The 25,051-nt window shown below is 49.7% G+C and overlaps 3 protein-coding genes across 7 annotated transcripts; all 3 read right to left on the bottom strand.

The window, feature by feature from the left end:
- Positions 1–151: 151 nt before the first annotated feature.
- Positions 152–6,384, bottom strand: LOC132579120 (protein shisa-3-like). 4 transcript variants are annotated; one of them, XR_009555960.1, is made up of 3 exons: positions 5,706–5,829; positions 4,663–4,905; positions 152–901 (listed from the first exon to the last, which is right to left on the bottom strand). XR_009555960.1 is itself a non-coding variant. In XM_060249307.1 (3 exons), exons 1-3 carry the CDS (start codon positions 6,298–6,300, stop codon positions 866–868), a joined length of 450 nt encoding a protein of 149 aa, XP_060105290.1. In that variant the 5' UTR covers positions 6,301–6,384; the 3' UTR covers positions 152–865. The 4 variants fall into 4 exon arrangements, 3 of the variants coding, with proteins under 3 accessions (XP_060105290.1, XP_060105291.1, XP_060105289.1); XM_060249307.1 differs by lacking the exon at positions 5,706–5,829 and adding an exon at positions 6,130–6,384; XM_060249308.1 differs by lacking the exon at positions 5,706–5,829 and adding an exon at positions 6,043–6,177.
- Positions 6,385–9,254: 2,870 nt separating this feature from the next.
- On the bottom strand, positions 9,255–12,103 carry LOC132579639 (protein shisa-1-like). The gene is made up of 2 exons (XM_060250158.1): positions 11,684–12,103; positions 9,255–10,751 (listed from the first exon to the last, which is right to left on the bottom strand). The coding sequence occupies exons 1-2, from the start codon at positions 12,003–12,005 to the stop codon at positions 10,405–10,407; spliced, it is 669 nt and encodes a 222-aa protein (XP_060106141.1). The 5' UTR covers positions 12,006–12,103; the 3' UTR covers positions 9,255–10,404.
- Positions 12,104–15,937: 3,834 nt separating this feature from the next.
- On the bottom strand, positions 15,938–20,052 carry LOC132579682 (uncharacterized). 2 transcript variants are annotated; one of them, XM_060250206.1, is made up of 3 exons: positions 19,679–20,052; positions 17,124–17,716; positions 15,938–16,943 (listed from the first exon to the last, which is right to left on the bottom strand). In XM_060250206.1, the coding sequence occupies exons 1-3, from the start codon at positions 19,992–19,994 to the stop codon at positions 16,803–16,805; spliced, it is 1,050 nt and encodes a 349-aa protein (XP_060106189.1). In that variant the 5' UTR covers positions 19,995–20,052; the 3' UTR covers positions 15,938–16,802. The 2 variants fall into 2 exon arrangements, with proteins under 2 accessions (XP_060106189.1, XP_060106190.1); XM_060250207.1 differs by lacking the exon at positions 19,679–20,052 and adding an exon at positions 19,064–19,205.
- Positions 20,053–25,051: the final 4,999 nt, after the last annotated feature.

The raw sequence follows: 25,051 nt of genomic DNA, 5'->3' as shown, positions 1-25,051 counted from the left end.
CGGAGAAATCACTTCTGGTCCAGTTGGAGGGAGGAGAGGAGCCCCGAACATTGATTGCACATTTGTAACTTTAAAGCAAACCATTCTAGTGTGCCCTGTGAGGACTTGCGACAAGGACAGCCACACTCAACTCATTTGAAAACCAAAAGGAAACGATTTTCATTTGTCTTTAATAAGGCTTCAGTGGGACAACAGGAGTGCTTGTCTCCATGGAGAGTTCCTTTAAAGTACCTCACTGAATAGGGGAGAGCTTTCCTGTTACCCCAACACACTATATGGAAAAGAGAGCAAAGGACATCTTCAGACAGGCAGTGCCCCATTTAAAAGGAATAAAAATCATCTCAGTCGATATATGTCCTTAAAGCATAATCGTAGCAGCTGAGTTTCCTTCATCCTAAAAGCACTGTCCTTTCTTCCTTTCTTTGACCCTAAAAAAACCCCTATGTGACTCTATCCCATGCAGACAAGCACCCCATGACATGAGCTGGTCGCTTATTCCTCTGGTTCTGGAGTCCCCCCAGAGGCAGCTGGATCCAGAAGAGCTGCTGCAGGAGAGGAACCGGCTGCATCATCCCCTGAGAGACCAGAGTCCACTTGGCTGGACTGAGCGGGCCCATCTGTGCTGAAGGAGGAGGATTTGTGAGTCGAATGGCTGTCAAGGCCTGGTAAAGGGGAGGTGGGTTAGGGCTCCGGAGCCTTGAACCAAGACTGTAAGTGAAGGTTGGAGAAGGGTCCTGGAAAGAAACCCTCGAAAGAGGCATCTCCTGCTGACGGACCTGCTGGTGAACTCGAACCCAGGTCCTCAGTGGCAGGCAGATTTTTAAGTAGATAAGGTAAGCCATGATAGCCAACAAGGCAACTGCGGTTAGTCCCACACCAATGTAGAATGAATACGGGTAAGCTGGGAAAAAAGACAGAGAAGAGTCCTTAGTTGGGTTGCCGTGTCCCTCCCCTGGTCCCCAGACTCCAGCAGGGAGTGAGAGGCTAGGGACTGAGGAAGGGCTGGTCTCTCTCCCCACCCCCCAGTTTCATTTCCAGCCCATGGAACTGGCCTGTCTCCCCCCCCATCCAGGAAAACACCCCCATCTAGGGTTGCCAATCCCCAGGTGGGGGCAGGGGATCCCCCAGTTTGGAGGCCCTCCCCCCCGCTTCAGGGTCATCAGAAAGCGGGGGGAGGGGAGGGAAATGTCTGCTGGGAACTCTATTATTCCCTATGGAGATTTAGTCTCACAGAAAATCATGGAGACTTGATCCGCGGGGATCTGGGGGAGCTGTTTTTGGGGGTAGAGGCACCAAATTTTCAGTATAGCATCTAGTGCCTCTCCCCAAAATACCCTCCAGGTTTCAAAAAGATTGGACCAGGGGGTCCAATTCTATGAGCCCCAAAAGAAGGTGCCCCTATCCTTCATTATTTCCTATGGAAGGAAGGAATTGAAAAGGTGTGTCGTCCCTTTAAATGTGATGGCCAGAACTCCCTTTGGAGTTCACTTATGCTTGTCACACCTTTGCTCCTGGCTCCGCCCCTAATGTCTCCTGGCTCCACCCCCAAAGTCCCCAGATATTTCTTGAATTGGACTTGGCAACCCTACCCCCATCCTTCTCAGAGAGGAGAATCAGATTCTTTCCTGTCTCCCTCCCCTCCCCCCCAGCTTCTCCAGAGACGTTTCATTTAGGACTGCATTTGGTGAAGTCTGATAGAAATCTGATAGCAAACAAACCTCCAAATCTCTAGGAACGTCCCAGTCCAGAGTTGGCAACCCAGGGGTTAGAGAGCTTCCCTAAAGTGAAAGGCTACCAAACAGTTTCTTTGCAAAAGCGCAGGGGTGCTGCATGACATGATGGAGATTCAGCCAAGTATGCAGAGTCTGGAGAAGGCAGACAGAAAAGGGAGACCTGGTCGCTACTTGGATGGGAGGGCCCTGGCAAACCACCTCTTGCCCTGAGAACTCTGTAGGGCCACCCTAAATCAGCTGCAACTTGAGAGCACTTCCCACCACCTCCACCAGGCAGGAAAAGGTTGTTTTTCTCTGTAATCCATGGCAACGAACTGAAAACCAAAAAAAGAGAATGCAGCCCAGCTCACTCCACAAGTGAGAGGATATAGCAGGCCCCGACTCAGATGGTTTTAAAGGAAAGTAAACCTATTTGTGGAGAACCAAGAGCCACCAACACCCATGAAACAGGGTGGTTAAGTAGAAACAGCATATTTCTGAAGACAAGGTGCCAGGGACTCGGCAAGAGGGCAAGCCGTTCCTTTTATGGTCCACTTAGGAACTTTCTAAAGGAATCTGGATGCTGTTTAGGTTGCCAACTGCCTGGTGAAAGAAGTAAAGATAAAGATAGTCCCATGTGCAAGCACCGAGTCATTAGCGACCCATGGGGTGACGTCACATCATAACGTTTTCTTGGCAGACTTTTTACTGGGTGCTCATTTTACTGACCTTGAAAGGATGGAAGGCTGAGTCAACCTTGAGCTGGCTACCTGAACCCAGCTTCTGCCGGGATCAAACTCAGGTTGTGAGCAGAACTTGGACTGCAGTGCTGCAGCTGACCACTCTGTGCCATGGGGAAAGAAGTGCCCTGTTCTTAACGGAGGTTGAATAGGATGTTATTGACCAGGTGGGTTTATTTAATTCCTGGCCACAAAGAGCTTTTGCTGTTCATTGCCACAAGTTAAGCCTCTGTTTCAAAAGACCAGGCCAGTTTGACAACTCCCAATAACAGCAGAGCCTCACCCAGCATCCCATTGGACAGGACTGAACCAAGCTTGTCGAAAGTTGCCCTGTCCTTTTAATAAGACGTCAAAATGGGCAGGTGGAGTTTTTCCAGGCGAGGACATAAATAGCTTCACGTGGTCAATACAGGGACAGATCTTTTCCTCTCCAGATTGTTAGCAACTCTGCACTCAAGTTACCATTTAATCTAGATAGAGAATATAAAGTTCAAGTCCAGCGATACCCAAAAGACCAGCTAGATTCTCTAACCTGCATGGGCCAGGCTAGCTTGAGCTCATTGACTCTCGACAGCGAAGCCGGGCCGGCTCTGGTTAGTACTTGAATGGGAGTTGCCAACAGCAAACCACCTTTTGCCTTGGAAAACCTACAGGCAGCTGCAACTTGATTCCACTTTATCCCCAGATCTCCAGAGTGTCAGCTTCACAGAACCAAAGCTCCCTCTTCTTGTAACTCTCTAAAGCATAATAGCGTGGGGATCTTGTTGGTTTCTAGGGTGCTACTGGACTCCAGCCTCGCTCTTCTACTGGAGACCAACAAGACTACCCACTTGACACTCTCTATAGAGGGATGCAGCTGCATAACTAAAGGGTTAAACTAGTGGGGGAAAGCTAGGCGGCTGTGGCTCAGTGGTAGAGCATCTGCTTGGCAGGCACGAGGTCCCAGGTTCAGTCTTCAACATCTCCAGATAAAATAATCCGATAGGCATCTGAGTAGACAAAAACTGATATCTGGCTCAAGATAAGGCATGTTTGTTGTTTCGTGCCTTTCTTTCATGTCTGTCTGTCTTTGTTTCTTTCTTTTTGAGTTTAAAACAATTTTATTGGCAACATATGGTAATAAATCTATATCTTACATCTTTAAAAAAAGAGCTTCTTTTATCTACCCCATATTTGACATTCTACCCACCCCCTCCCCCCATTACTTGACCCCCGCCAGTGTTCTTTACTTAAAATGCAAATATTTAAAGGTACTCTTAACTATTAAAACAAAAAATTATATTCTTCTTTTTAAAACTTAATTATTAAAGATTGTCCAATGTCCTCTTATTTTCCACTCTTTTTCTACATATCTTCTAAACTTTTTCCATTCCATCTTAAAAACGTCTAAGTCATAGTCTCTTAATATTCTTGTTAATTTGTCCATTTCACTCCATGTCATAACTTTTATAATCCAATCCCATTTCTCTGGTATTTTTTCTTGCTTCCACAATTGCGCATACAATGTCCTAGTGGCTGAGAGCAAGTACCAGATTAAAGTTCTATCTTCTTTTGGAAATTTTTCCATTTGTAGTCGTCTTTGTTACTTTCTTGTACACCTGGGCAGGAAAAAGGGAGGGCTAGGAAGGATCAGCAGACTCATCTGCAATGGAAGGAAAGGAAGCACCACTCTAGCTACCAAGATAACTACCTACCAAGATAACTACCAAGAGCCAGTTTGGTGTAGTGGTTAAGTGTGTGGACTCTTATCTGGGAGAACCAGGTTGATTCCCCGCTCCTCCAATTGCAGCTGCTGGAATGGCCTTGGGTTAGCCAAAGCTCTCACAGGAGTTGTCATTAAAAGGGCAGGTGCTGTAAGAGCTCTCTCAGCCCCACCTACCTCACAGGGTGTTTGTTGTGAGGGGGGGGGGGAAGGTAGAGGAGATTGTGATCGCTCTGAGACTCAGAGTATAGGGTGGGATATAAATCCAAAACCATCATCTTCTTCAAGGGGATGGATGTGTTGGTTTGAAGCAGCAGAACAAAGTTGGAGTCCAGCGGCAACTTTAAAACCAACGAAGTTTTATTCCGGGGCTAAGCTTTCATGTGCACGCACTGTTGGACTTAAAGGGACTCAAACGTTTTACCAAAATCACCTTTTGTATAAAAGGTCTTTTTCAGACCCCTCCCCCACCCCCCACCACAACTAGGTGTGGAGAAAGCAAGCTTACGATGGGTAGCTGGTGGCACAAAGGGGACCAGCAGCCGGTCACTGCCAGGGCACCTCTCCTGCTCCAGCCGGGCTCCAGCATCTGCAGACGAGCAGCAATAGGACACACTGCAAGTCCCGCAGCAGAATGCGTCCCCCGCGTTGTCCCGCTTTCCTGGTTCCGGACACTGGAAGGCTCCAGCTGGTGATTCTGCTCCTGCAGTCCAGTAGTGGCAGATTTCTCCCCCAGGCCCAGCCACAGCAGCTGTGAGAGACACCAGCAAAACCAGATGCACAGTCCAACTCTCCCCGTAGCTGCGCCAAGAACCACCCATGTGAATTAAGCCCAATAAATAATAAATAAATAAATAAATAGAGCTCAGGAAAGGGTTCTTCTCAGCCACATTTATACTGCCCACGAGAAAATGCCCTTACTGAGGACTAGAGACTTAGCTGGTTTCCGTCCAATCACTCTCATTTGCCCCACCAGCAATTGGCCCCCAAAGATAACTAACACCTGGAGGAGAGGGGGGCGGGGATCAGCTACTTCCCAGCTAAGTTTCCTGCCAAGAGAGGGTTGTTGCATCCATAACCTCTACTAGATGTGTGCAGAAGAAGAAGATGATATTGGATTTATATCTCCCCTCCACTCCGAAGAGTCTCAGAGCAGCTCACAATCTCCTTTACCTTCCTCCCCCACAACAGACACCCTGTGAGGTAGATGAAGATATTGGATTTATATCCCACCCTCCACCCCAAAGAGTCTCAGAGCGGCTCACAATCTCCTTTACCTTCCCTCCTCCCCCACAACAGACACCCTGTGAGGTAGATGAAGATATTGGATTTATATCCCACCCTCCACTCCAAAGAGTCTCAGAGCGCTCACAATCTCCTTTACCTTCCTCCCCCACAACAGACACCCCTGTGAGGTAGATGAAGATATTGGATTTATATCCCACCCTCCACTCCAAAGAGTCTCAGAGCGGCTCAATATCTCCTTTACCTCCCCCCCCCCCACAACAGACACCCTGTGAGGTAGATGAAGATATTGGATTTATATCCCACCCCCCCGAAGAGTCTCAGAGCGGCTCACAATCTCCTTTACCTTCCTCCCCACCAACAGACACCCTGTGAGGTGGGTGAGGCTGGAGAGGGCTCTCCAGCAGCTGTCCTTTCAAGGACAACCTCTGCCAGAGCTATGGCCGACCCAAGGCCATTCCAGCAGGTCCAAGTAGAGGAGTGGGGAATCAAACCCAATTCTCCCAGATAAGAGTCCGCACACTTAACCACTACACCAAACTGGCTTCACTATATTCAGTGGGACTGGGCTGCAGTTTGAATGGCTTCTCCACTGCATTTTTTTACTTGGAAATTAATTGCCAGCAAATTGTATGTGACTTACCTCTGTACTCTGGAGTGAATTCCCTTGCATGAAATTGAACACTCCTCTGTTAATCATGCACAGGGGGATCAGGGCCACACATCTTACCTTTTCTTCTGAGGAAACTACAGTGTAATCATTCCAAGTCATTACTGTTTCAATGAACATTAAGTTGAGAGTGAATCCCATTGAAAGCAGTGGAGCATAACTCCTGAGTATGCCTGGGATTTTGCCATAAGGCTGTGTCAGCACACTTTCCTGGGAACTGCTGAAGTCCATGAGGTTTACTTCTGAGTAAGCTTGTTAACTATTGGCCACCAGCCCTGTGGTTCTGGCTTCATGATGCAGTTTGGACAGGGAACCAACCTATGCTAGCTCCACTCAGTGGAGTCCACTGGCAAATCGGGTGCCTGCCTGCTTTCTTTTTAGAGATCTGGCAGCACCCTTGACAGGGAGAAATTAAGTGGGTACAGGGTTACCCCTCAGATCTTCAGGAAAGAGAAAAATGCCTCTCTTGAGCATAGTAGAGAGTCCAGCAGCACTTTTAAGGCGAACAAATTTCATTGAAGCAGAAGCTTTCAAGAGGCATCTGACGAAGAGAGCTGTGTTTCTCAAAAGCTTCTGCTACAATAAAATTTGTTCGTCTTAAAAGTGCTCCTGGATTCTTTACTATTTTGCAGCAACAGACTAACACAGTTGACTCCTGGCTCTGAGATAGGGTTGCCAAGTCCAAAGGAGATTGTGAGCCGCTCTGAGACTCTTCGGGGGGTGGGATATAAATCCAATATCTTCATCTACCTCACAGGGTGTCTGTTGTGGGGGAGGAAGGTAAAGGAGATTGTGAGCCGCTCTGAGACTCTTCGGAGTGGAGGGTGGGATATAAATCCAATATTTTCATCTACCTCACAGGGTGTCTGTTGTGGGGGAGGAAGGGAAAGGAGATTGTGAGCCGCTCTGAGACTTTTCGGAGGGGAGGGCGGGATATAAATCCAATATCTTCTTCATCTTCATCTTCTTCTCTGAATGTCCTCCATGCTCCAATAGGAGTCTCCAGAGGTCACCACAACTTCCAGGCGCACACACACACACACACACACACAGATACAAGGAGAGAGAGAGAGATACAAGGAAAGGCAGAAAGACAGAAAGAAAAAGACAGAAAGAATTTCTTATGCCATTGACAAGCTTGGCTCTGGGGTGCCACCAGAAATAGCTATATGCAAAATGACAGCTGGAGGAGAGCCCATGACCACATCCCCCCCTGTGTTCCAGAGGCCATTAAGATGAAACTGAACAGAAATGGCTGCATATGGAAGGCGGGGTCTCTGGTACACAAAAGATCTTGCACAGCGGGTGGGGCAGCATGGCACAGCCCAGATAGCAGCAGATCTCAGAAGCCAAGTGGGGTCATTCCTTAGAAGGGAGAGAGCACCAAGGAAGGGCAATGGCAAACCACCTCTGCTTCTCCCTTGCGGGAGTCGCCATAAGTTGGCAGTGACTCAATGGTGCTTTAGACACACGTTTGTTTCCTAAGATAAAAGGCTCCGTGTGTGACTTTATTCTCCACAGCACATCAGTCCTCTGTGCCATGAGCACTCTGCCAGTCTAATATGCCATCGGTTTGGGGGGTCTAGGGATCATCCTGCAATGGACTGAAAATAAAACAGATCTGAGACAAGCCCAGACAGTACAGCCTCCTTGGAACACTGCGCACAGTTCTGGTCACCACATCTCAAAAAGGTTAGCTGGGGAAATGGCAGAGTGGAGGAGACCAGAATGAAGCCGGGTTGTGGCATTGTGCTATCAGGGAGGCCATGGGGAGAGAGGCAGGGAGGTTTGTTGGATGGGATAGTCTTTCTCGGCCTAACCTCCTTCAGAGGCTGCTGTGAGCTGCTTTAGGGCTCCATTGTAGAGAAACAGGGGATATAAATACCCAAATCTGTTTGAGACAGTAGACCAAGAAAAAAGAAAGCTGCTTAACATCAGCTAGTGGTTGCCAGGGGAACAGGTCTTCCTTTGGTGTCTAATGAGACAATTCCTTTTTCACTGATATGCAGGATGCAAGTTTTGTAGACTTGTCTACACAAATGATCAGAGCTAAAACTGGATTTCCTGCTAACACAGGGTCTTGGGACATATTTAAGACTAGTTAATTCTTATTCCAGCCTAGCACTGTGTGGTCTAGTCAACAACAGTTAATGCTGGGACAAGCACACACTAGTTTTCCATGAAAGTGGAGCCATGATGCTTCTGCTAATGCAAAACTGACTAATGTCCTTTAAGTATATGTATAGTAGAACCATAACTCAAGGTTAAACTTTGTCTTATGAACATATGAAGACGCCTTCTACTGAATCAGACCCTCGGTCCATCAAAATCAGTATTGTCTTCTCAGACTGGCAGCGGCTCTCCAGGGTCTCAAGCTGAGGTTTTTCACACCTATTTGCCTGGACCCTTTTTAGTTGGAGATGCCAGGGATTGAACCTGGGACCTTCTGCTTCCCAAGCAGATGCTCTACCACTGAGCCACCGTCCCTCCCCTGCTCTCCAGGGTCTCAAGCTGAGGTTTTTCACACCTATTTGCCTGGACCCTTTTTAGTTGGAGATGCCGGGGATTGAACCTGGGACCTTCTGCTTCCCAAGCAGATGCTCTACTACTGAGCTCACCATCCCTTCCTGTTTGTATCGTATGTGTTTAGGGTGGGAACATGTTTGGAGAATGAACATGTCATCACTTGATGGGAAAATTCACAAGACAGACAAGGAAAAATAAGGTTATGGGCACAGAAGAAACCACATTCCAGCCACATTTGGAGATCTGGAAGCAAGGCTTTTTGCAGAAGACAGGTCTCCATTCCCAAGAGACTTTTCACAACGCAGTGTTGAATGTTCCTATACTAGGATTGCCAGCTTCCAGGTGGGGTCTCTCATCTCCCAGAATTACAACTGATCTCCAGGCTACAGTGATCAGTTCCCCCTGAGAAGCTGGCTGCTTGGGAGGGTGGACTACTGAGCTCCCTCCCCAAACGGGCCTCTCCGGTCCAGGCTCTTCCTGCAAGTCTCCCGGATTTCGCCACCTGGGAGATATCAAACATATCCTATATCAATGGACTGCATATAATACATCCCACAAATGAGCATAATTTATAAGCGGTATTAACAGAAAGTGGAATAAAAGTCAAACAAGAGATATGTCTTGTACGGGGATCTGAACAACAAGACGCAACACCGCCATTGAAAGATACAAGCGATACAAATTTATTGCTAGTACAGTACATACAGTCACAGAGAATTGTTTTATGGAAGTGACGTCTGAGAATGGTACAACAGATGACTTATGCAGGAGGCCTCTGTTGCTGCCTGCCCATTTTCTCTCAACAGGATGAATATTCAAGAGTGTTCCACTGCACACCCAAGTGGGCCAAATCCTCAGAGCTTCCAGCATCCCCTGACTCAGGCAAGCAGATGTTTGAGCTCAGGTACAGACAGCAAGGAAAAGGCTTCTTCCCAGGTAAGCCAGTCTGAAGCACAGTCACCCAGGAGGAGGAAATGCATCCAGAGATGGCCCCGTGGTGCTCCAATACCTCCCCTCATACAGCAGATGTTAAAGAGAGTTCATTGCTGGCACAGCAACCCTTTGCCTACTGGTGGCTCAAATGTGACACCGCTGAAATGTGCACGGAATGAGCTCTGCTAGTAAAGGGACGGAACTGTGATTAACGACACTTTGGACACAGCATCCCCTTCTTTGTTCCTTTTCTCACCACCTGTGTTTTGGACAAAGCAACCCCACCGTTTTTGTTAAAACTAGGCCTGAAGAGGGGGCTCTGCCTTTAAAAACAGGCGAGTGTTTCACTTCAGGGCAAAGCACTGCAGGACTGTACCACTGAAGGAGAGAACACACAGTGGAATCTTATGACCACCAAGGCCAGCTAATTCCCATGCCTGGATAAGAAGGAAGGAGTCCGCCTGAGACACCCCTTGACTTCAACTCCTTGAGCTGCAGGCAGCTTCAGGGATTTCCAGGTGGAATGGAGCTTCAGTTCCTCTGCACTCAACCTTACTACAAAACGCTATTTGCAAGAACTTTGGACAATAAAGCACTAAAATTCAAGACTTTTTAAAAAGACTAATACATACTTTAAAAAAAACATACAAGATTTCTCCATCTTAAAAGTATAATAAAAAAAATTCTCTCTTCCTTGATCCTAAAAGCATGCTACAGCCAAACTGCAAACAGGCCTACCTAAACCTCTCCATTAGAGGTGGGTACCCAAGCAGATATGCTTACTGATTATTTTCTTGGCAAGGGAGGCTCTAGAAGTGACCAGAAGCAGCTGCTAGAGAGGATAAGAAGACCACTTCATCCCTGCCCTTCTAGCCTCTAGAACCAGACAGGTGTATTTGCATATGGGAGGGAGGAGTCCTGGGGGGGTGCAGTGTCCTCTGCAGAAGGTGGCACAACTTGGTCATCGCAGGCACCATAAGAACAAAGTGGGTTGTCGACACCGACTCTCATAGAAAGGTTACTAAGCTGGCGCTTTAGATGATAGAGGTATCCTCTTGGAGAAGAGTCATGGCTTGAAGGGTCTCTGTCCTCTGTGGCTTGGCTCCGCTGTCGAGCTTCATCACGGGCATGTGAGCAGTGCAGGATCACATAGCAACACAGGAAAACATCAAGGACCACAATGGCCATTACCCCAAACACTAGCATGGCAGCGATAAAGTTAGCTGAAAATAGAGCAGAGACCCATGTCAAAAATCACCAGAGGCCACTGCACAAAGTATGTCTTCCCTCTGCCTTGCCCAGCCCCACTTCCAACGCTTAGATCTTCCATTTCCCCTGCTGCCAAGAAAGCCCCCTCCCCTCCCTCCACTTTCCAAGTCACATTCACAAGTGCAAGAGAAGTAGAGGTTGCCAACTTCCATGCGGGGACTGGAATCTCCTGGAATTACAACTTCCTGTACACTTTCTCTCTATGTCCTGTTGTCTTCTGAGCTGCTACCCAGGAATCCAAATGTACTCAGTTAAGACAGAAAAATAGACAGAAAATAGAGCAGAGACCCATGTCAAAAATCACCAGAGGCCACTGCACAAAGTACGTCTTCCCTCTGCCTTGCCCAGCCCCACTGCCAACGCTTAGATCTTCCATTTCCCCTGCTGCCAAGAAAGCCCCCTCCCCTCCCTCTCCTTTCCAAGTCACATTCACAAGTGCAAAAGAAGTAGAGGTTGCCAACTTCCATGCGGGGACTGGAATCTCCTGGAATTACAACTTCCTGTACACCTCCTCTCTATGTCCTGTTGCCTTCTGTGCTGCTACCCAGGGATCCAAACGTACTCAGTTAAGACAGAAAAAGACACAACTCAGAAAGGTGGCATTTCTGGAAAAAATAAGGTCTCTTTCAAATTCTTTCCAACCTTCCAAGAGTGAACAGGGAGGGACGGTGGCTCAGTGGTAGAGCATCTGCTTGGGAAGCAGAAGGTCCCAGGTTCAATCCCTGGCATCTCCAAAAAAGGGTCCAGGCAAATAGGCATGAAAAACCTCAGCTTGAGACCCTGGAGAGCCGCTGCCAGTCTGAGAAGACAATACTGACTTTGATGGACCAAGGGTCTGATTCAGTATAAGGCAGCTTCATATGTTCATATGAATGGGGTGTCTTACACAGGGTAGTTGCTGTTAGCAGGTCCTCAGAGATGTTGGTCATCAGATGCGGGCTGCCTGCATTCCACTGAACACTTCCAGGGCACTGGTCCTGATCCAGCCGAGTCTCTTCAGATGAACAGCAGAAGGGGGCGTAACAAGTCCCACAGCAGAAGTTGACACCAGCCCTATCCTCTTGTGTTGGGCAGTGAAAGACTTCCACAGGGTATGGCACCCCCTCAGTCCACCTATAACATATTTCATCTGCCCAGACAGCCCCTGGAAACAAAACCAGAAAAAAACACAACCCTACTCTCTCCATCGCACCAGCTTGCTCTAACATACAACTCGATAACAACTCTAGAAATGCTCCAAAGAACACAAAAGAGGAGCCCCTCCCTGGCAGCTTTTATACCTCCCCAAGAAGCTCTCCTTAATGAGGACTAGAAACCTAATGAGTCTCAGTCATTAAGCAGTACCTCAACCATCCACACTTGCCTGTGGCAGGATTGACCCAGGTGGTTCCAGAAACGCCAGGTCTGAAGAGAAAATCAGCAGGTCTGGTTCCACTGCTTAGGGGAGCAGAGACCAACATCTGTGTTTCTCCATTCAGTGGGACTTAGTCCCAAATACCAGTTTCACCCAATGTGTATTTATGCAGAAGTCAGCCTTATGTACAATAGCACTCCCAAGTAAATATGCATAAGATTACATCGTGGCAAGCTATCCATGTTTTACTCCGATGTAAGCCCCTCTGAGTTCAATAGGATTTACTCCCCAGTAAGCATTGCATACCATACTCAGGAGTAAATCCCATTGAACAAAGCTAGACTTACTTCTGATTAAACAAGCATGGGATTGGGGGAACATCTTGCATACCTTCGGATAACGTCTCCTTGGGATTTACTTTCAAGCAAACAGACGGGAGATCAGAATTTTCACCTGCAATCTAAGCATACTTACTTGAAAGCAACGCGTATTGGACTGAGTTCTCAGCAGACATACTGAGCATTATGCTCCAGTATCCATACAGTTTGCTTTGGTACCCTGATGTGACAGGGCAACGCTTGCCAGCTGGATTCCATTCCTTCCCAAAACATTGGGGCAGAAGTGGACGGAAATCCAACAGGCACAGTTTTAACATGCAGTCTATCATTAAAGTCTGCCTCCATTCCTGAGGACTGGAAGGTGGCTAATATAACCCCCATCTTTTAAAAAAAGTTTCCAGAGGATAGCTGGGAAATTACAGGCCAGTCAGTCTAATGTCAACAGCCCTGTGGCATAGAGTGGTAAGCTGCAGTACTGCAGTCCAAGCTCTGTGCATGACCTTAGTTCGATCCTGGTGGGAGCTGGGTTCAGGTAGCCGGCTCAAGGTTGATTTAGCCTTCCATCCTTCCGAGATTGGCAAAATGAGTACCCAGCTTACTGGGAGGAAAGTGTAGGCAATGGGGAAGGCCAAACAACCCATGAAAAAGTCTGCCATGAAAAAGTCGTGATGCAACGTCACCCCAGAGTCAGAAATGACTAGTGCTAGCTCAGGGCGGGGACTACCTTTACCAGTCTAATGTCAACACTGGGTAAATTGGTGGAATCCGTCATTAAAGATAAAATTAGTAGGCACATTGATGAACAAAAGCTATTGAGGAAGGACCAGTATGGATTATGTAAGGGAAGATCTTGTCTCACTCACCTTTTAGAGTTCTTTGAGGAAGTGAACAAATTGAGTACCAAATTGGTTAAGGGTGACCTGGTAGAATTTGTTTCCCAAAACTTCCAGAAAGCTCTTGATCAAGTTTTTCATCAAAGGCTCCTAAGCAAACTCAGCAGTCATGGGAGAAGAGGGCAAGTCCTCCTGTGGATTAAAAACTGGTTAATTAACAGAAATTAGAGAGTGAGATTATAAATGAGCAATTTTCACAATGGAAGGCGGTAAACTGTGAGGCGCTGCAGGACTTGGTCCAATGCTTTTTTAACTTGTTCATTAATTATTTGGAGCTGAGAGTAAGCAGTGAAGCCGTTAAATTTGCAGATGACACTAAATTGTTCAGGGTGGCGAGAACCAGGGAGGACTGTGAGGTGCTCCAATGCCCTTTGGAGAAGCTGACTAACTGCGCTTATACTGCTGTGAGCATTGGTTCCAGATAATATGAAGTGAATGATCAGATGAAAGCTGGCACCAAAACACGGCTTTGTAAACTTAGGCAACGTGTTATCGGCTGCATTTCATATCAGCTACACATATAAAGACATTGCCTTAATTTTCTGCAAAGTAACCTTGACTTCGTTGGCAACATCATTACTGATTTGGAGAGGCTTTTTTCGCATCTATCAGGACTTTGCACCTTCTGGAGTCTTTGTTCTGAGTGGACTCTCTCATTAAATTGTAAATTGGCAATTGCCTTCATGTAAATATATATTGTAAACTGCAAGAGTGCTTGTTGTACATTATAAACTATGTTGTGCTGAGCACTGAAGAGAATGAGACATCCTGCATTGATTGCATCTCGTTTTCAGAAGTATTTCAGCATTGCTCAGAAACAACTTCACATAACTAATCTATTCTTTAGTAGAGCACGGTTCTCTCCTGTTCCTAACCTCACTGTTTTCATCCCTCTTGGTTTGCCAATCCCCAGGTGAGGGCAGGGGATCCCCCGGTTTGGAGGCCCTCCCCCTTTCAAGCTCACAAGAAAGCAGGGCAGGGGGAGAGAAATGTCTGCTGGGAACTCTATTATTTCTTATGGAGTATTATTCCCATAGGAAATAATGGAGAATTGATCCGTGGGTCTCGGGGGGGGGGCTGTTTTTTGAGGTATAGGCACCAAAGTTTCAGTATAGCATCCAGTGCCTCTTCCCAAACTATCCCCCAAGTTTCAAAAAGATTGGACCAGGGGGTCCAATTCTATGAGCCCCAAAAGAAGGTGCCCCTATCCTTCATTATTTCCTGTGGAAGGAAGGCATTTAAAAAGGTGTGCTGTCCCTTTAAATGTGATGGCCAGAACTCCCTTGGAGTTCAATTATGCTTGTCACACCCTGGCTCCACCCCCAATGTCTCCTGGCCTCACCCCCCAAATCTCCTGGCTCCACCCCCAAAGTCCCCAGATATTTCTTGAATCGGACTTGGCAACCCTAGTTGGAAGCCCGACTCTACTCCCCTCTGTTCAAGGATAGGACCTCCATCTTAGCTGGATTGAGCTTCAGCCAGCTTTGTCGCAACCATCCAGCCACAGCTTCTAAAGCCCTGGTCAGATGATGTGGGGTGGAATCTGAGTGGCCATCCATCAACCGATAGAGCTGGGTATCATCCCCATATTGGTGACAACTCAGCCCAAAACCTCAAGCAATCTAGGCAAGGGGGTGTACATAGATGCTAAACATCATTGGCAAGAGAATAGCTCCCTGAAGTACACCACGCTCACTTTTTCTTGCACGGCTAGAATTGCTTACCTATGTTAACTGCCATGCATAGTTTATAAGTACCTGCCTCTATGATAGGTGGGCAGTTCTAACAAAAATGTCTCATGCTGTGAACATGTATCTCTTTCAATAAACACCTTATTTGATATGCATCACAGAGGCTGAGTTGATGAGAACTGCACAGAAGCCGACATCTGGAGGCTGCCATCCTCAGGGGGAAAGAGAAAATGTTCACTTCTTAAGCATATCCTTGAAGTGTGGATGGAAGAAGCCAAAGCTGAATGGCTTTGGGCTGTGAAGTAAGGAGGAAGCCCTGCGGTAAAACTACAAAAATGGCTCCAAGGGCACAGCTTGGATCCTTTTGCAGGAATGATTTTATTTGCAACCAGTCCACTGACAGCCCCTGATCTCCAGCATCTTGGGAGAACATTGAAAGAAGCTAGCCTGGGTTCCCACTGAGGAGCAAATGTGGTGATGTAAAAGAAACCAGTTTTGCCTTCTTGAAGTGCACCCAACTAGTGCCTCCACAGTGAACCCAGTTAGTGCAAAAGGCACATGGAGATCCCCTTCCTGGAAACTGGAGCTCCCTTCAACCACCACCACCCCCAACCCGCCAACTCTGCTCCTTTCTTGGAGCCCCAAGACCTTGAAGCAACAAACAGGAGGGCCCAAAGGAGGGAGGGAGGGAGGAAAGGAGGGAGGGAGGGAGAGAGGGAGGCAGGGAGACCCTCTTGGGCACCAAGTTGTATTCCTGGGCGGTGCCATCGCCAGACTCCCAAAAGCAATCCCCCCGGATGGCCACTGGCTGCTTCCAGCAGGAGCAAAATGCAGACATAAGGAAGATCAGGGCCACCAGCCACATAAAGGAGAAGACAGACCACAAGACTTTTATTGGTAATTTGGTTCAGACAGTTACAGAAAGAACAAGCCAATTTGAGAACAGACAATTCAAACAAACATTTCATTCAAAGCATTGCTGAAAATTCTGTGACGTCACCAGACGCAGCCCGGGTGGCTCAGGGTCACCCAAGCCAGCTTGTTTCCTTGCAATGGTAAAGCAAGAGGGCAGAGCTGATATGGATCCTCCAACACACACACCCCATTTGAACTCTGTCCCCCTTAAGAGACAGGCAGCTGCAGTGATGCCCAGGTGGAATGGAGCTTCCATCTCCAAGATCAGCTCCTCAGAGCTGTGATATTGATGGGAAGGGGAACACTCAGCTACTTCTTCATTCGCCCTTGTCACAGTCAACCATTGGCAAGAAGGACAACAACATTGGGCAAGCAAAGTACTAAAACACAAGTGTGGATAAAAGCCTAATTAATACAAAGTTTTAAAAAGCATGATCACAGGGAAAAACAAAGACCCTTAAGCCTAAAAGCAGAATCATGGAAAAACCCCTTAAAACCTAAAAGAAGCATCAGTGATGACTCTATTTTCTTGACCCTAAAAGCAAGCCACAGTTAGGCAGCAGGCAGGATTTCTAGCCTCTCCATTAAAACAAGTCTGCAAGTTGGTTACTGGTGTCCTCAGGGCTTTTTTTTGGTAGCAGGAACTCCTTTGCATATGAGGCTACACCCCCCTGATGTAGCCAATCCTCCAAGTGCTTACAGGGCTCTTTTTACAGGACCTACTGTAAGCTCTTGGAGGATTGGCTAAATCAGGGGTGTGTGACCTAATATGCAAAAGAGTTCCTGCTACCAACAAAAGCCCTGGGCATCCTGATTATTCTGGAAGTTTGGGGGCACCACCAGAAACCACTACCTCCAAGTCTGCATCCTTAGGGGCACCGCCAGAAGCAGCCACCTCTGGCCAGTCCACCTCCTCTGGGGCACCGCCAGTTGCAGCCGCCTCTGGCCAGTCCACCTCCTCGCGGGCAGTGCCAGTTGCAGCCACCCCTGGCCAGTCCACCTTCTCCCGGACAATGCCAGTTGCAGCCGCCTCTGGCCAGTTCACCTCCTCTGGGGCACCGCCAGTTGCAGCCGCCTCTGGCCAGTCCACCTCCTCTGGGGCACCTCCAGTTGCAGCCGCTTCTGGCCAGTCCACCTCCTCTGGGGCACCGCCAGTTGCAGCCACCTCTGGCCAGTCCACCTCCTCCCGGGCAGTGCCAGTTGCAGCCGCCTCCAGCTTGTCCACCTTGTCTGGGGCACTGCCAGTCACGGACACCTCCTTTGGGACACCACCAGATGCAGCTGCCTCTGGTGGGGCCACCAGCACAGGGAAGAGGACCACCGTATCATCTTGTGCTTGAGATCTTGAATGGTGGAATGCCACCACAGGTCCTTCAGAATATGGCAGTGTCAAGTTACGGATTCCTTGAGGGTCTTCTGCAGATTGTCCAGGATATGGGGGTGGCAAGTCACGGGTTCTTTGAGGGTCTACCAGAGAGTATGGTGGTGGGTCTCCCCTAGGTATAGTATAGGGTTGAAGAAGGAAGTCAGAGAGATCGTTGGACCTTGGAGGGTTGTGAAAAAGGACCCTGGAAGACGGGATGTTGACTCTGGGTTGGGCCTGTTCCTCTCTGAGGCAGAGTTTCCAGCAGAATTTCAAGCACCTTTTGCAATGTCGGTAGCAGTTGGTGGCTGTAAAGATGACAGCCAGTGCCAAAAGTCCAATGAGGATGCCAAGATAACACAAAACTGAAAACAGAAAGAAAGCCCGTGTCAATCACCCTTGCAGACACCCCAACCCAGTCCCTTGCATTTTTCACCTCCCTTTGATACCGTCACCACCCCCCACCCCCTGCAAAAACACCCCTTGCCAAACTCCAGGTGGCCCTGAGAGATGCCCCCTTGATAAAATTGATCTCCAGATGGCCAAGATCAGCTCCCCAGGAGACAGGAATGCCAGCCTGCAGGTGGGACCTGGGGACCTCCAGACCAAGAGACCAGTTCCCAAGGGAAGGAAATGCCCGCTGGGGGTGGGGTGGGGGGCTGCGTAACATTCTACCTCCCAGGCTCCGCCCACAGATCTCCAGGATCTCCCCAACCTGGATCCACCCGCTCTACCCCCATCACCGGCCGGGGGATCTGGCAGCCTTAGAAAGCACTAAAGTATCCACGATAAACCAGCCTCAAGAATAAATAATTTCTATTCATATACAAAACACAGAAACCTTGTGCGATAATTATTACAAAGGTGCAATGATATCACATCCGAGTCCCGTAAGTTCAAAGTTCACAATAAAAGTTCTTGTTTTCGTAGAGAAGGGTCCGGAATGTGATAAGACAAGCCATGAAGACAGAGAGCAATGCTCCAGTTCTTCTCTAGAAGTAACCGGTGTAGATCATTACGACAGCAAGCCACGTTGACGCCACAGGGCACTGTTTCACACATGGCTTCTACAAGCTTCAGTATCTTTTATAACATTATACATGGCAATAGCTCAATCCTTTCCGCAGAGTAACAACGGCACAAGGTTTCTATGTTTTGTATATGAATAGAAATTATTTATTCTTGAGGCTGGCTTATCGTGGATGCTTTAGTGCTTTCTACCTGCTCCATTTTCCACGTTACTCTTTTTGGGTTACCTGGGGGAAAGCGGCTGCTTTGGAAGGTGGACTCAGGGGCATTCTATCCTGCGGAAGTCCCTCCCTCCAACCTTCCCCCATCTCCAGGCTCCGCCTCCAAACCATCCCAGAGCTGGCAGCCCTCCCGGATCCAAGGGCAGAATCCTTCCTGTGCAAAAGGCCTGCACTGTCTCCCCTGCAGGCAGAAACGAGGTCTTGGGCCTGATCCTTCCTACTCCAGAGGCCAGGCACTGTGTGGGGGCGGGGGGAGGGGGCTTTTGCATGCCAAGCAGAGGCTCTGCCACTGAACCATGGCTAGTGCGTCAAACTTAGCATGGGGGGGGGGTCTCTTGCCCCCCAGGGTTGCCTGCTCCAGGTGGGCAATTCCTGGAGGTTTTGTGGGTGGACTCTGGGGAGGGGAGGGACCTCAGTGGAGTGTCCTACCATAGAGCCCCCAACTCCAAGGGGCATTTTCACCAGGGGGGTTTGATGTCTGCAGCCTTGTGACCTGTTGCAATTCCAGAAGATCTCTGGGTCTCAACTGGAGGTTGACAACCCTAAAGGGAGAGTGGCCTAAAATGCTATACATCAGTCCAGTTTTTGAGAGGCAAAAAATCAAAGGCCGCTGAAGAAGGGAAGGACAAACCATCATATATACATAGCAAGCTTTTGGGTGTTGGGCTGTTTGTTCTGTCCCCTTTTCTCCCTGCCTGGAGCTGGCAATCTTTGAAGGGAAGGGCCGGTAAGGCTGCAAAGGGAAGGGAGGCGGGAAGGACTCTTGACCCTTTGGGAAGAAAACAAGAGCGGTGCTGTGATTAGAGGGTCCGACTGGAGTCTGGGAGATCCGGGCTCACCTCCCCCCTCTGCCACAGAAGCTTGCTGGGTGACCTTGAGCCACTCACAAACTCTCTGCCCAACCTACCTCCCAGGGTTGTTGTGAGGACAAAACAGAGAAGGACAATATAACCCCATTTAGAGTCTGCTATTTTTTTGTGGAGGGCGGGACAGAAAATAAATGAAGCCCCCGAATAAAATCAGAGTTCCCTAGCTTAAACAACTTCAACAATTACAAGAACACGGAAGCCATCTTACCTTCCCATTTTCGAGTCCCTCTAATCTCCGGATCAGGGGCTGCTCTGCGATCTCGGATAGGCCAATACAGCCGGGCCATAGGGGGACACTTGTCTTGGTTCACCCGGGGCCTCCTGGGCATGCAGCAGTTGGGACCATAGCAAAGGCGGCAGCAAAACCTGGGGTCTGCATCCGGAAACTCTGCTGGGCATTGTTGAGGGTGGATGGTCATATTGTTCCCCTTCACCCAGCAGCCAGCCCCAGCAGCCTTGTTGCTTTCAGTTGCAACCACAAACAGACCCAAGAGGACAAGAACATACAGACCCCCACGCCCCATAACTCACAAAGACACCCTCTCCCCCTAAAAGAAAGGCCCAACAAAACACCCAAAAGATGGCTCTAGCCAGCCAGGTTTTATGCAGCCCCAACTGATGTTCCTAATTGGCCTCTGGACCATCCCCAAGATCTCCACAAACCACCCTCACCTGCTCCAGCTGTGATGGACCCACCAGGACAACTAGCCCTTTCCAGCTTCAGTCATCCATTCACTGGGGAGAGCTCCACACCAGCTATGTGTGCACCGAAGTAACAAACCAGCGTGTGTTCACTCAGAAGGAAGCCCTAGGATGGTGAGCAGAGCTCCCTGCTTGATAACCACCTGCTCATTGGGATAATTACTTGGGAACACATCTCTGTGTCCAATATTTAGCATATGTGACCAAGCCACACATTTTCTTGCTGCTTCCAGGCCAACATGTATGGGATATGGCTATAAAGGCTGAACTCCAAGCCTTCTTATGTATGAGTCCCATCCATTGAGCCCAGAAGGGCTTGCCTTTGAGTCAGTCTACTGACTTTGTTGTGTCTTGCAATTCGGTCCCTGAATTTACAACACAGAGGTGACCAGTGGGAAACCGCAGGTCGCCGGACGTAAGGACGAAAATGCACTCCGCCTATGAAGATCTGTGGCAGGAAGCATAACTGGCCAGGATTGGACCCGGCCAGGTAAGGGGGTTGTTTCGGGAGATGTATATAATCAGGCATCCGGCCCCTCCATGTTGTCTTTGTGATGTACTCGCTAATAAAGCAAGTTGCCTTCTAAACATCTCAGAACTCAGTACATTACACTGGTGATGAGGATGGGATCCTAGCTGGGTCAGCGGGCAGCTCGTTTCCCCCGTTGGGAAATCGCCGATCTGGCTGGAGACAAAGAAGGCATGCAGCCCAGAGGGGCAGAAGTGCCCGCTGCCACCGGAGCAACCGCCGAGCAGGATGACGGGCCACATTGCAGAGTTCGACCCCGCCAAACCCGAAAGGTGGGAGATTTATGTGGAGCGTGTCGACTGCTACCTACGGGCGAACGTGCTAACGGATGACAGCCAGAAGCAAAACGTGCTCTTGAGTGTCTGCGGGGATGCCACATTCAAGATAGCCAATGGTCTCTCTGCCCCTGCGAAAGTCACCGCGAAAACGTACGAGAAGGTAGTCAAACTCCTGACCAGACATTTCTTACCCCAGCCATCCATCATCGCCTGCCGATTCCTGTTCCACAAGAGGGATCAGGAGGCGGGAGAGACGGCAGCCATCTACCTGGCTGCTCTCCACCAAATCGCTGGAAACTGCAGCTTCAACAAGCTGGAGGAAGCCCCGCGGAATCAATTTGTCTGGGGCCTCCGGGATGAAAGGCTACAGCAAAAGCTTTTCACAAAGGATTATCTGACCCTCCAACTTGCCTTCAATGAAGCCACCGCATTTGAGAGAGCCACCAAGGCTCACTCTAGCCCTCGGTCGGAAGCCGTCCACCACGTGGAGATGATGTCAGGTAACCACAAGGAGGAAGAGGCAAACCAGTTCCACCGCCAACCAGGAAACGGGCCGAAATCTTCCACCCAGCCGTAAGCTACAGAGAGGCCCGCCAGCACAAAGTGCGCCAGCTGCGGAGACCCACACGAGCGACGGGACTGCCCCTACTGCAATGCAGATTGTAGGAGCTGCGGAAAAGTGGGCCACATCACATGCACTTGCAGAACCAAGACCACCCACAGGCGCCAGTCCACACACCACGACTCGACGGACGCTCACACGACCGCATCAACCAGCATCCAAGTAATTAATTTGCCCCTGGACACCCCCAATAAGGTCAAAGTGTCGGTCCAAATTGAGGGTTCTCCCTGCATAATGGAGCTGGACTCGGGATCCTCCATCTCCATAATATCAGAGGAGTCCCTATGAAAACTCTGCCCCCACAGCTGGCCCCCGTTGCAGCCTGCTGATTTCATACTGTGGGACTTCCAGAAAAACCCCGTACGGATTTTGGGATGGGCCACTGTGAGGGTAGAGTTCAATAACTTTAAGGGGGCCTTGGACATACTTGTGGTCAAGCGCCAGCTCACCACATTACTGGGTCTGGCCTGGTTCAGACCTCTGGGCATACAAATAGTAAGGGTGCAGCAGTTACAAACGCACAAGTTTGAAAATGTGTGCCGGGAATTCCCGGAGGTATTCAGTGGTCCCCCCACGTGAGACCAATAAGGCTGAAGCCCAGGCGAGTTCCGTTCGCTTTAAAGCCAAAAATCGAAGCGGAGCTGGACTGCCTCGTGGCCCAGGGAGTGCTAGAGTTGGTTTCCTACACTGCATGGGAGACCCCCATAGTCACTCCGGTGAAGCCAAATGGGGACGTGCGCATATGCGCAGACTATAAATGCGCAATAAATAAAGCGCTCCAGGACAACCTGTACCTCGTCCCAGTAGTCAGTCACGTCCTCACAGCCCTGGCTGGCTCTAAGGTTTTGGGGAAGTTGGACCTGGTCCAAGCATACCAGCAGCTCCCAGTGGACGCTGAGACTGTGGAGGCTCAAACAATAGTGACGCACAGGGGGGCTTTCAAGGTGTGGCTGTTACAATTTGGGGTAAGCGTGGCTCCGGGAATCTTTCAGAGCATAATGGACTCTCTCCTCAGAGGGATTCCTGGAGAACAACCCTTTTTCGATGACGTTTTGATTGCCGCCCCAGATGCCAAGGAGTTCAGCTGCCGTCTGCGAGAGGTACTCCGCCACTTCCAGACTGCAGGACTTAAGGTGAAACGAGAGAAGTGCTCTCTCGGGGTGCCGAGGGAGGAGTTCTTCGGGTTTGCAGTGGATGCCGTGGGAATACACCCTACAAGACCAGGCAATAGTCCACACCCTGGCAATAGTCCACACCCCGGCCCCCATGTGCAAGGTGGAGTTACAAAGTTTCTTGGGACTCTTGAATTTTATCATTCCTTCTTGCCCCACAAAGCCGCCCTCGCAGAACCCCTACATAGGCTCTTTGATGAACATGTCCCGTGGGTCTGGGGGAAAATGCAGGCCACCACTTTTCAGGCAGTAAAGGACATCCTGGTTTCCAATGTGGTGCTCCACCACTTTGATGAGTCCCTTCCAATGATACTAGCCTGTGACGCTTCCCCGTACAGGGTGAGCGCCATCCTGGGTCACCAACTCCCAGATAGGAGGGAAGTCCCCGTGGCCTACTACTCTTGGACCCTGACCCCCGCGGAGCGTAACTATGCCCAAATCGACAAGGAGGCGTTGGCAATCATGGCAGGCGTGTACAAATTCAACGACTACCTGTACGGCAGGCATTTCACGATTGCCACAGACCACAAGCCACTGCTGGGCCTCCTCACCCCAGACCGCCAGATGCCACAAATCCTGTCACAGCGCATCCTGTGGTGGAACCAGTTCCTCAATTTGTACAAGTATAAGCTAGTTCACCCCACCACCCCCGCAAAGCAATGGGACACGCAGACGTCCCCCCACTTCGGAAGCAAGTGCTCGAAGCCTTGCATGAGACGCAACTGGGGATAGTGCGTATGAAGGCCCTGGTGCGTAGTTATGTCTGGTGGCCAGGGAGGGACGAAGAGATAGAGGGGTGGGTTAGAAGGTGCCAACCCTGCCAAGAGTCTCAGCCAGATCCGCCCAGCGCCCTCGTCCACCGCTGGGAGTCCAATCGCATGCCGTGGTCCTGGCTACACCTAAACTTCGCGGGGCCATACCAGGGCCAAATATTCTTTATCCTGGTGAACTCTTACACAAAGTGGTTGGAGGTGATTCCCGTAGCTTCAACCTCCACCGTGGCCATGGTCAGAGCCCTACAGAGGGTCTTTTGCACCCATGGGATCCCCGAGAACTTAGTCACGGACAATGGTACCGCTTTTACCTCCCGGGACTTCCAGGAGTTCCTGAATAGGTATCTCATCTGACACAAACGGTCCACTCCCTTCCATCCAGCCACCAATGGCCAAGCAGAGTGCATGGTGCGCACCACCAAGGAGGCCCTGGGTTGCATAGTGCAGGGAGATTGGGACCTTCGGCTGGCAGCCTTTCTTTTTGGGAACCGAATCACTCCCAACCCAGTCACCGGCCTAAGCCCTGTCCAGCTGCTCATGGGTAGAAGGTTAGCCACTAGGCTAGATAGGTTGAATCCTGACCAGGCCCCGGACCTCCACAGCTTCCCCAAGACAAGAGAAGGCGCTAGGGGGTTCTTTCCAGGGGACCCGGTCTATGTGAAGAACTTTGCAAGTGGGCTGGAGTGGTTACCAGCCCGGGTGCTGCGGGTCACCAGGTCCCGCTCTTACAAGGTCTCTTCAGAAGGGGGCTAGCTCCTCCGGGGACACATTGATCAGCTGCGCCGTCGCACCTTGCCGGAAGAACCAGCAGAGCCGGAGGGAGCAGGGTGATAGCGGTCATGCCGCCAGAAACCACCCAGCCGGTGCCGGCCTCGCCAGCCCTGTGGCGGAGGGGCCCCACAATGGCTGGAGCAACCCCACCCCAGTGGGGGGGCAAGGGGAGCCCCCGGAGCGGCTGCAGGCACCAGCGCTCTTCTGGCTTTGCCCCACAATGAGGAACCAGCAACAGCAGCCGCTCTGGCTCCCCAGAGCGAACCTAGGAGGTCGAGCAGGGAATGAAGGCCACTGGCTTATTTGAAATACTATGTTTCTTGAACTGGGAGGGGGGGGGGGAGGAGTGTTGTGTCTTGCAATTCGGTCCCTGAATTTAAAACACAGTGCACGTGCGCACAGAGGTGACCAGAGGGAAACCGCAGGTCGCTGGATGTAAGGACAAAAATGCACTCTGCCTATGAAGATCTGTGACGGGAAGTTTAATTGGCCAGGATTGGACCCGGCCAGGTAAGGGGGTTGTTCCGGGAGATGTATATAATCGGGGACCCGGCCCGCCATGTCTTTGTGATGTACTTGCCAATAAAGCCTTCTTTATTGGCTTTTAAACGTCTCAGAACTCAGCACATTACACTTTCCAAACAGTTTTTCTGAGAAAGGCAGAAATCCAACAGGCAGTCTTACCCCAAGGCTGTCCCCCATATGTGCCCATTGAATGATTGCCTGTCATTCAT

The sequence above is a fragment of the Heteronotia binoei genome, chromosome 11 (assembly GCF_032191835.1).
Source record: "Heteronotia binoei isolate CCM8104 ecotype False Entrance Well chromosome 11, APGP_CSIRO_Hbin_v1, whole genome shotgun sequence".
NCBI lineage: Eukaryota > Metazoa > Chordata > Lepidosauria > Squamata > Gekkonidae > Heteronotia > Heteronotia binoei.
Note: the sequence above shows the minus strand (reverse complement) of the source record. Positions and strands in the feature narration are given on the sequence as shown.